The sequence below is a fragment of the Gekko japonicus genome, unplaced genomic scaffold (genome assembly GCF_001447785.1).
Source record: "Gekko japonicus isolate JY-2015 unplaced genomic scaffold, Gekko_japonicus_V1.1 scaffold1791, whole genome shotgun sequence".
Classification (NCBI taxonomy): Eukaryota; Metazoa; Chordata; class Lepidosauria; order Squamata; family Gekkonidae; genus Gekko; species Gekko japonicus.
This window is the reverse complement of record NW_015161456.1, coordinates 308734-320302: the sequence shown is the minus strand read 5'-3', so window position 1 is coordinate 320302 and position 11569 is coordinate 308734. Positions and strand designations below refer to the sequence as shown.

At 46.2% G+C, this 11569-nt stretch overlaps 1 protein-coding gene across 1 annotated transcript in view; it reads right to left on the bottom strand.

Moving 5' to 3' along the window:
• Window positions 1-969: 969 nt before the first annotated feature.
• Window positions 970-11569, bottom strand: part of LOC107125643 (kalirin) — a gene marked incomplete at both ends in the record, with an annotated part of 264080 nt that continues 253480 nt past the window's right edge. Inside the window, 6 exons of the mRNA XM_015429084.1 lie at window positions 970-1072; window positions 2416-2558; window positions 4890-4991; window positions 5266-5456; window positions 6314-6425; window positions 8499-8591. Of these exons, the coding sequence (XP_015284570.1) occupies window positions 970-1072; window positions 2416-2558; window positions 4890-4991; window positions 5266-5456; window positions 6314-6425; window positions 8499-8591 (744 nt within the window). The remainder of the gene's footprint in view (window positions 1073-2415; window positions 2559-4889; window positions 4992-5265; window positions 5457-6313; window positions 6426-8498; window positions 8592-11569) is intronic.

The window sequence follows — 11569 nt, the reverse complement described above, 5'->3', positions numbered from 1 at the left end:
CAGGCCTCCCTCTGTAGCCACGCATGCGCAGAGGTTTTGGCTGTAGGCGTGGCCAACTCGTAAGCCAGCCGGAACTCCGTTCCTGTGCGTTCCTGCCCAAAAATAGCCCTGAGAAGCCTACAGTTTAGTTTCCTCAAGTAGTACTTCAAAACAGAGTGTAGTTTAACAAGGAAAAAAAAGGGGGGGGGGAATCTTCATTTTCTTTTTGTTGTTTTTCCATCCATATTTTACATTCCTCTAGCCCGAATTAGCCGATGTTCAGAGATAGCTCCTCCGGACTCTGTGCTGCCTCCCCTGCTCGCACTGCCAAAGCCTTGCCTGGGCATGTCCTTCCCAGTGCCCCAGAGGGGCAGAAGCAGCCCAGAGCAGCCACACCCAACGAGGCCAGCAGCAAGGCCAGGACTCATGGGGGCAGGTCCCAGTTTGGCAGGGGATGGGTTGATGTCCCAGGGCAGGCTCCAGCAGGTGACAGTCCAGCCAGGACACTGAGCTTGCTGGAGGCAATGCTAAGGGGGCTCTCTGTGAGGTAGTGAGGGCCCAATGACCTAGTAACCCTCCCCGCTGGCTATTGTGCCTGCTTGCAAGGAGGGGACAGGAGTCAGAGAAGGGTGGGGCAATGGCCAGATGTGGACAAGGGGGAAGAGGTAATGAATGTCACTGCCTTCTTAGGCTGGGGATTGGCCAAGACACTGACTAGGATGGAATGTGGGCGTGGCACAGGATTGAGTGCCAGTGGAGGAGGGGTGGAGACCACAAAGGTTGGAAGGGAGACTCCCAACGACGGCCAGGGACTAGACTCTGGCTCATATTAAGGCTGTGATAGCTGCTGCCAGGGGAAGAGACGGTGAAGCAACCCCCTCTGTTTCCAGTTCTGAAGCTATTCGCGTTCTGACCGAAAAGAGGTGGCCAAGCAAGACAGAGCAGGAGGAGCGCCACAGCAGAGTTGCATTTTTCAGGAACAGGTCCTACCTTGTCACTGTCCACTGTATTTTGAGAGGTCCGGGATGCAATTGAAATTGTGTCCGGCTGGCTGCTCCCGTCTCCTTGACTGTCGGCATCTTCTCCTCCCTCTCTGTAGGAAACGGACAGTGAAATTTCCTCAATGGATTTGAGAACTACTCAGCTAGTGCTTGAGAGTCGGTTGCTTAGCCGATCATGCTTGTGTTACAACTCAATGTGCAATTTAGAATGATGTCACCTCCACCGTGAGGTTAACACATAATAAGCACATTTGCTCTTAGAAATTGACTCTCCAGGACTTCTATGGTGACAGCAACAAGTCTCAAAATAGCTCCATAATGAGGGTGGCTCTGGCTGGCCAATGGCCTGTTCAGCTTGGATTTCTCACTTAAGCAAACCCAGCCATCCAAATTATAGGCTTTCTGTTTTGCAAAGCTTATGTCAATTGCTAAGGGTTGTTTCTGGGTGCCCACATTTTCAGTGGCTGAAATTAAGAGGGCATGAAATCTCTAAGAAAAACAGTACAACTATGTCAATTCTTCCTTCTTGTATATTTCCTGTAGCTCAAAAGATTTTGGAATATTTTTCACCATTGCAAGGAGTTCTGAAGTTGCATTCCACTGGCATGGATCCAGTTTGGTTCCTGTCACTGTGTCCTAGAACACACTTTTCTAGGGAAAGGTCACTTTCTTCTAGATTTATACCAACGGATAGTTTGCCCCATTAAGGTAAAATTAATTATTTTGCTTCCAGAAGGTATGTACTTTAGGTCATACCCAAGGTTTTCTGGCTGTTGACCTTTGCTTCAACAGCACAGATTTTTCTACTCCTTAGCCTAATAGTTCAAGTATACATTTTAGCCACCTACAGAATAAGACAAAACATGATGGATATCTACTTCCTTCCACTACCAGAAATAGTATGCCTCTTTAAATCCGTTACTGGAGAGCACAGGCAGGATGATGCTGTTGCAGTCTTTTTGCCTGTGGGCTTCCTAGAGGTAGCTGGTTGATCACTGTATGCACAGAACACTGAACTAGGTGAGCCTCTGGCCTGATCCAGCATGGCTCTTCTTATGTTCTTTATTTCCTCTCATGGGAGTCAACAGGAGCCATTCATTTTTATGGAAGAAAGAAAAACTATCTTGTCACGCTGACAAAGGCTGACAGAGATCCTTTGAGAGGGAGATGCAAGGTGGTGCGTCAAATTCACCCAAATCCCACTGCCATCGCCAACTCTCCCATTCTTATTCCCCTTTACTTCTGGGTTGAAAAGTGGGTACTGCACAGTGGGACCGAGGAACTGTCCACTTTACGGTGTGGCTTGTTGGTTTTATTTACCAAGGTATCTGTGCAATTTGTACTCTGCGGGGTGATCTACACAAACCCCATTGTGTAGCTAAGAAGTGTATCCTCATTAAACAGGACAGAGACTGCAAGGGGTGACCAAGATTACCTCTTACTGTTGTTTCTCTGCTTTGATGGAGTCTTGGGGGGCTGTATTGGCTCTTTCAAAGCTCCTTTCAAGTGTATCATCCTTTCCTGTATCACTTCCCGGATGTTTTTTATCCATTCTTGTTTTGTTTCAATACTGGACGCCTAAAATGTCAACAGAGAAAGAAGACAAAATTATGACATTTTGCAAGGGTTTGAAGTGCTGTGATTGAGTGCTTTCCAGTTGCTCCTTTGTCTGCATTGTAGAGCTAACTGCCTGGATAAGTCATCAGAAGTTCAAGTGCCAAATGCTGATAGGCAGCTGCAGTAGCAAGAGCAAGTCAGACAAGTGCTAGCAGTGGACCAAGTACTGATCCCTGCGGTACCCCACTGCTTACCACCCTCCACTGAGAAAATTGCCCATTTATACTCACTCTCTGTTTTCTATTAATTAGCCAGTTTTTGATCCATAAAAGGACTTGTCCTTTTATCCCATGATTTTTGAGCTTACTTAGGAGCCTTTGATGAGGAACTTTATCAAAAGCTTTCTAGAATAAATATATGCCATACCCAAAATACAGTATGCCTATGCAGGGGGGATGGGATGTCATTCTGCAGCTAGGTTTTCTTAAGCAAAACATCTACCATAAAAGGTCCTTGTTGGGGGGGGAAAATCAATCAACAGGAATGACTAGCTTGTTTAAGTGGGAGGAAAATCACTACAGCTAAGAAATCCATCAAGAATGGGTAGTAATTACAGAGCAAGATGATTATAAAGGACCTTTCCACAAATGGACTCCTCTTCAGGCCATGTTAGAGGTCCAGACTGCCTTACAATGATTTGGTTTGCATTGCTAGTAACACAATTGTATCTGATTGTTCATTTCAGTGCTCCTGTTTTAGCAAAGTATTCTGTGCTTGTATTCATGCGGGTCACAGGGGTTTCCCCCTAGTTTCATCAACCTCCTAGACCCTATGTTAAACAAAGCAACATTCATCATTATTGGGATGTTCTCAGGGCCGGCTCACCCGCTAGGCGAACTAGGCATTCACCTAGAGCGCGGGCTGGCCCTTAGGGCGCAGGAGGAGAGGCAGGGGTGGCCTGCAGGAGCCCGGCACGCTCACGGCACTAGGAGCTGGAGGAGCGCCCTCTCCATGGAGCCAGGCACTGCGATGCCCCCTTGAGCCAGCCAGCGGCGGTGTTGCACTGCCAGGAAGCGCCAAGGTCCACCCTCCAAGGCCTCCGCTCCACCTCCCGCACCCACCCGCCTGCCTTCTTGCTTCCCTTCCCTCCCATCCTGCACTACAGTCAGCACCCCAGGGGGGGCCTCAGAGCCGACCTCTCGCCTAGCCTCGGAGAGGCCGCCCAAGCGGCAGCAGCAACAGCAGCAGCCTTTCCCCAGATTGCGCCGGCTGGGAGGAGGGGGGCGGGTGGGTGCTCCTGGCTGTGCACGGCGGCAGCAATGGGACTGGGTGGCTGGAGCAGCGGTGGCGGGGCACGCAGGATGGGCGGCCGTCTCTTGCCACTGCTGCTCGCCCCGATGGTGGTGGTGCTACTGCTGGGCGCCGCAGGTAAGAAGACGGGACCGGGATGGGGCTGGCCACTGGCATCCCCTCTGCCGCCTTCCCTCCCTCCCTCTGTGCTGAGCGCCCCATTGGCTCGGGCTCCCTGGTGGAGGAGGAGGAGGCGTGGCGGGCGCTTCGCCGGCAAGACCCAGGGAGTGGGTGGCAAAGCCGAGTTCTGCCCCGAGGCGCCGCACGCCAGCTGGGAGGTCTCCAGGCGCTACCAAGAGGTTGGCATCTGCACTCGCCTAGGGCGCAGGAACACCTCGGGCCGGCCCTGGATGTTCTATACTGGAAATTCTGGCGTAAAAATGAGGTAATGGGGTCCTAAGAGGAAGATTTGGGTTAGGTACAGTGATCTGGCAAGGCTGGAGTGGAATCAACGGCCATGGCTGTGACCAGGATAGAGTTGCCAACTTCCAGGTGGTGGCCAGAGATCTCTTGCTGTTACAACTGATCTCCTGGTGAAAGAGATCAGTTCACCTGAAGAAAATGGCCACTTTGGAGGGTGGAGCCTATGGAATTATACCCCACTGAAGTCCTTTCCCTCATCAACTCCACCCTCCTCAGGTTCCATCACCCAAATCTCCAGGTATTTACCAACCTGGAGCTGGCAACCCTAGACCAGGAACATGGGCAGAAGTGGAGCAGGCAGTCAGGTGAAAGACTGAAGACAAGCAAGACCACAAACAGCCATTTGAAGCTAAACAGACAGGAATCCTCAGAACAGTAACAAACAGCACCACTGAACAGATGAAAATGAAGAAGCCAGTCATAAGAACTTAGCACTACTGATGTAGTACTCAACTATGGAATTCCTCCTCAAGATCCAAACACCATCGTTTTTATACTGGACTGCTGAGTGGGATCTATCTAGCGATCCCAGGTTTTTGATAAAAAAAAAATGTGCTGGGCAGAGAAAATAAGACTCACTTTCAGCACCGTTTTGTTGTCTGAGGAGGGAGTCCGCCCAGACCATAAGGCAAACTTGCAGGGGTCTCCTTCCACATGCTCTGTCACTCCCAGTTCTGAGGTCTGTCAAGAAGAAGAGATTATTAGAAATTATATCTTAATTATTTTAGGTAGGAAAGAGCTCACGTCCGGATGTCACATTTCACCTTTATGCAATGCATTTAGCCACAATGAGTCACATTAACTTTTTCAGATATTATTTGTACTTTGATTTTTGGTAAAGTGGGATAAACCCAGTCCCGATGGGGACTAGATTGATCACACCTTTCAAATTTAGCACACCTTTATCTCCTGTTTGTATTTTTTAAAAACTCTGAGACCCACAAAGCAGACGTACCAGTAGTTTGTTCTTGTAAACATATTTCGTGTGTCCTGCAGAATCTTTGATCTCTTTGCTAAAGACAAGAGAGATTTCGAAGAGAAATAAGTGCCTTTCACGACCCTTCCGGATAAGAGACTTGGGATCCCACACTTGGAAGGAATCCTGAAGGATTAGTTCACCCTGAACATCCAAGTTTTCATCAAACCCTACAAATAAAACAAACCAAATCAAATGAAGAAACTTCACCTCAAACAATTTGTTTCAGATGCTGATAGTCCAAAATTAAGAACTGAATTTTGTTCTCTTGAGAATCACCCAAAATAAGTATCATGTAAATGACATGAATTTTTTTCTAACTTCAAGGCTGTCCATGACCTCCTTGCCAGATCAGGCTGTTTTCCCATCCTTTGTTCCTTCACCTCTCTTTTCACTCCTGACCAATGTTCCCTCTAAGCTGTGGAGTCTTGTGAGCAAAATTTCTACTTTGGGAGCTCCTGGCATTAAAGTTGTGAGTGAGTAATTCAGCTTCTGCATGAATTAGTTTGTTCTGGAGCCCTCCTTCCTGAACTAAGACAAAAATGTGTGAGCCCGAGGCTAAAAGACTGTGAGCTAGCTCACACTAACCCAGCTTAGAGGGAACACTGCGTCCTGACACCAGTTTATCTTTGAGAGGTCTCAGAAATTTGAGGCAAGAAAGGAATGCTTTAATATTAATACCAGGGAGGTACACTTGTACAAAATCGTTGTGCTAAATTAGTGGGACCTTCCATGTCATACATAAAAGGCTGGCAAAGTTGTGGCACGGCAGTGATAGTTAAAATGGAGCCAAGTGCGAGCAAAATATCTTCTTGGAAAAACATCTTGGATAGCCCCGATGACTGTTGCGAGTGAGGACACAAAATCTTAATATTGACTCAATAAAGACAAGCATCTGTAAAAAGCTGTCCTCTGTCTACAGGCCCCTCGCTCAAAACACACAAAGGTTCCTCAGCCCTTTTCACCTCGTAGTAATGTCTTTGTGCATGCGACAGCATTCTCCTCCAAGGTGCCAGCACCTGCTTACCTTCCAGCATGCTGACATGCATGGCATCATTGGCTTTCTTAGGGACACTGAGCATCACTTCCAAACCATCCTTAAGCTCTCCTTTCCCTTCTTCACAGCATGTTAAAAGCTCCTGTGGAGAAACAAAAAAAAACAAACAAATCTAAGCTCCAGATAGGTTGCCTCCTTTTGGCTGCAGCTAAATGGAACATATCGCCAAGGAACAAGGTTCTCGAGAAAGGAGTGTCAAGGCAGATGTAAACAATGTTGATATTGTACAGAAAGCTTTCCTGAATGTCGCATTCAATTGGGCAACTACTCATATCAGTACAATGCTCCAGCCAGATTTCCCCTGTGAACCAACCAGATGCCTGCCCCACCCTGTTAACAAGCAAAGAATTCATCAGCTGCCTCTTAGATAGCTCTGTGTATGTAATGGGCAGTGGAGATGGGATAGTTAATGTACGGAGTGTGAATATTTCTATGCAAACATATATGTGTAAGACATTCAATATCTGTGCATTTCCTATGCTGAAAATGGACAATTCCTTTCTCAGGAGATGTTGCAAATATGAATTGTCCCACAGATTTTGTATTCACCGGAAGGCACAGGTATTGTAATGAGTTGTTTCCAAGTATGTGAAATGTGAATCATCCACAAAGGTGGAGGCTCAAAAAATCATGATTCATTATGCATTCAATAAAACCTGGAGAGGAGAAACCGGTCTGAGGATTCTAAGGTGCTGACATCGTTTTTGATACTACTATTGCCTGCTTATATTCCTGCCTTTGCGGAAGCCTGCTCGACCTGTAGATTTATAAACAGGGTATTAAAAAGACACCAGAACTCTCCACTGCTTGCTCTCTTCTAAAGGAAACTGACCTTATAAAGACTTGCTGTAGATTATACAGTGCCCAGGGAAGGAAAAGTCTCACACTTACTTTCAAGCAAGGATGTTTTCTGATGTCACATTTTGTCCCATAGTGTACGTGTCCAGTGACCTAACACATTTTGCTAAAGAAGTTAGTTTTAAGGACAGGGTTTGACAGAAGAGAGGGAAGTGGTTTGACAAATGGAGAGTGGGTATAAGGAAGACCTCTGTGTTATTTAAATGTAAGTTTCAAACATGCACAGACTCATTGGAACTTTAATACTTCCATCCCTACACAGTTGCACATCTTGAAATCACTGTCCACATGTTGCCCAGAAGGAAGGAGAGGTGGGAAGCCATCGATTTTCCTTCGAGGACTAAAAGCAGCATGCGGAGGGAATGTCAGTGAGATTGCTCAGTAGGTTTCTTTCCCGTTTCCCCCCCATGCAACTCCAATCCAAATGAGGCACACACATGGTTTCTATTAGTATATTGAACATGCTAGGAAGACCCAGTCATGGGTTTCCCAGTGTCTTGAGCTTAAGAAAGTACCGTGTCAATCAATCCAAGACTGGGTACCCCAGCTGAGCTCATCTGGGATTCACATCCCTGCCAGTTAATCTTCCCATCCAACGTAGTAAAGGGACATTATTATTTATATACCTAGGTTGAAATGGATAAAATGACAAGGAAACTTAATAATTTGGAAGCAGAAGACGGGCGCGACGAATGGCCCGTCGACTCCAGAAGACCACCGAGAAGTCTAAAGAAAGAGTAGATGGGAGGGCCGAGCTGAAGCCGGGAGCCAAGCCGAGACAAGCTGAGGAAATACTAACTGAACCCCACTGGGTGCTGGTAGGCAATCCCACCCCAATGATGTATGTGCCCATAGTTAGGGATACTAAACTATGTAAGCTGCTCAGAGACCCCGTGGGAGGGGTTCGAGCGGGATATAAGCTGAATGTAAATAAATAAATAAATAAAATTTTGTAGACTGGAAAGACTTTAAAGACTATTTGGAGAAATACTGGGATGTAAAAGACAATTTACTTTGCTTTGAGAACTATTGAAAATTAAAGGACAGTAGAAAATAGATAAATGTATAAGAATAACAGCTGAAGGATAAGTTACCTGTGGATGTGGGTAAGGGGAATGGGAGGTATGGAGAAAATTTAAGAATTGGGCTGGAGGTTGGAGCACTGTGGGAAGCCGAGAAGGGGGGGGAAGGGAGGAGGGAAGGATATATAATTGTATAAGTTTTGATATATGTTTGAACTTTTTAAAATTATTTCCTAATAAATTGTTTTTGATGAAAAAATAAGTTATTTATATACCTTCAATAAAAGCTGGTACTTGGTTATTCTTTGGACAGGTTTGATTAAGTATGAGGAAATGGAGTTGGCCAGGCCATGCCTTTGTTGAATTTCCTAAGATTAAAACAAAAAAAAAGTTAACACAGAACTTAAATGCTTTTAAACATACAAACATATTACAGTGAGATGGTTCCTAGTTTCAAAAGCAGCCACACACCACAGTCCATTTAAGTTGGAAAACACCTGGAGTAATCACTTATTTTGAGATAATAATTGTTATACGGTTTCTTTGAAAACAAGAGAGAAATTTTAGATGCAGCAGCTCTGTGCAAGCAGCCAACTACAACCTTGCCAAGAAATAATGCACAGTTTGCTTGAAGTGGGGTTTTACTAACTAATAAAATCTGACTTCCTTTGATTTACAAGGGTTTAAACCAGATACTTACCATTGAAGCCTAGACGAATTTCACATCTGGGATGGGATGGTGGCAGATCACTATCACAACCCTTGATGTATTTTGAAATATAGATTGCTTAGTAACTTATAGGGCCACTTCAGGAATGGAGTCCTTGTACTGGTAACTTCGAGAGCAACCCAACTCCATTAAAATCAATGAAATGTACATTATTTATTTATTTATTTAACTCAATTTGAATCCAGCCCTCCCTGCCAAGGCAGGCTCAGGGCGGCTTACATTAAAAAAATTAAAATACATTAAAACACAAATTCATTAAACACAATTAGTTGCCCACTCCAGAACCGCTGACTCTGGAAGGGGTGTTGAAAGACCTGAGTCAGATTGAGGTGACGAGAAAGAAGGTCCTATGACTGATAGACAACTTAAAAACTGATAAATCACCAGGCCCGAATGACATACATCTGAGAGTTCTGAAAGAACTCAGATGTGAACTTGTGGATCTCCTGACAAAAATATGTCATTTTTCATTAAAATCTGCTTCCATTCCTGAGGACTGGAAGGTAGCTAATGTCACTCCTATCTTTAAACAGGGTTCCAGAAGAGATCCAGGAAGCCAGGACCCTGAAATCACCCGGGACCCTGTTTGCCGCACCACGGGGAGGGGGGAGGGAAGGGCAGAGAGGCAATCCTCACTGGGCAGAGGGGGTGGGCCAGCAGCAAGCGTGGGAAACTTGCACCCACCTGACCCAGCGCTGGCCCTATCAGAGGGTCTTGGGTGTTGGGGGGGTGGGGATGAATTGGCTGTTACAAAAGGCACAGCACCGCCCTTCTCGCCATCTTTTCGGCGCTGAGCAACTTGGATCCCCAACTCAGGAAAATGGGCACGCAGGCCGGCTTTCCTGAAAATGGAACCGGCCTCATGCTGATACTGCCAAGTTGTGACAAGGAAAATTAATGAACCAAGCCCACATGCAAACCCCTTCAAACAATGCCATACTAAAGGGCCAGGAGGTTGGGCCAAGTTGCTCAGCACCGAAAAGATGGTGAGGGGGTGGTGCTGTGCCTTTTGAGGTTTATAAGATTATGCATGGGATAGAGCAGGTAGAGAAAGAGGTACTTTTCTCCCTTTCTCACAATACAAGAACTCGTGGGCACTCCATGAAATTGCTCAGCGGTTGGGTTAGAACAGATAAAAGGAAGTACTTCTTCACCCAAAGAGTGATTAACACATGGAATTCACTGCCACAGGAGGTGGTGGCGGCTACAAGCATGGACGGCTTCAAGAGGGAATTAGATAAGCATATGGAGCAGAGGTCCATCAGTGGCTATTAGCCACAAGGTCTGTACAGGGACTCCGGGGCAAGTGATGCTCTGTATTCTTGGTGCTTGGGGGGGGGGTCAATAGTGTGAAGGCTCCTAGTGTCCTGGCCCCACTGCTGGACCTCCTGATGGCACCTGGTATTTTTGGCCACTGTGTGACAGAGTGTTGAACTGGATGGGCTATTGGCCTGATCCAACACTGGCTTCTCTTATGTTCTTAATGCACTTCATAAAAACTCATATACATGACAAATGACAAATAACAAATAAGTGCAGTTAAAGTGCTAGTGGCGATAACAATGACATCACAGACTGTTGCTGTTGGTATAGAGGGCCTTACCCCAGTTCAGGTATTATTGAATTACTGCAGGCCGTTACTGCAGGCCCCTAAGAGCTTGGTCTGTGGTTTTAACATCTAACTGATTATGAGCAGAAACATCTGGGCAGTGGAAATTTACTCTAGCAATATACCGTCTAGGTTAGTTTAACAGCCTCCAGCACTTTGTATTTATAATGTTTTTATTGTATGGTTAAATATTGTGTAATTTTAATGTATTTATGCTTTTATGGAAGCCGCCCTGAGCCTGCTTGCAGGGAGGATGGGGTATAAATTTGATAATAAATAAATAAATAAATAACTTGTTAGCGGCTACTAATCGAAGGCCTGGTGGAAGAGCTCCATTTTGCACGCCCTGCGGAACTGTAAGACGTCGCGCAGGGCCCTGATGTCAACCTGCCAATGAAAGGAGACAGTTAAAGCTGCCCAGTTCTTAACAAAAGCCTCTCTGTATTCTTCAGTTTGCCCCTAACCCAAAAGTTGCTTTGTGTCTGTAATGTGTACTCATACACTGAAGTGCAATCACACGCTGCAATATCTCCACATTGTACAAGACAGAGGCTACTGCCTCTGTACATAACATAACATCAGATGAAGCAGAAACGTGCCTCCGTTAGAGGTGTCAGTTGCTGACTTTCAGGAAGCAAGGCCTGCACGCATGTGGCGCCAAAGCTTTCCCCATTCTTCTCAGCTGCACAGGAATAATGATCAATACAGAGCGAAGGCGTAATCTTCGTGGGGGCGGTGGGGCTTCAGCCCCCGCCGAAATTTTCAGGAAGGTGCTCAGCCTCCCCCGGGAGCCACCCTTGCTCCTAGCAAAGCAATGCCTCTGGCCCAGCCCCCGCCCCCCCCCCCCCCGGGAAATTGGAAAGTCTACACCCTATTTCTCTCATCTTTTCCCATAGGAGACATGAAAGGAGCCAGCATGACACTTAGTCATTCACATCACAGACAAAGTGTGTGAGTCTACAACCTTTCTGGATGACCGTCCCTAGGGAAATAAGGAAGTAGCAGGA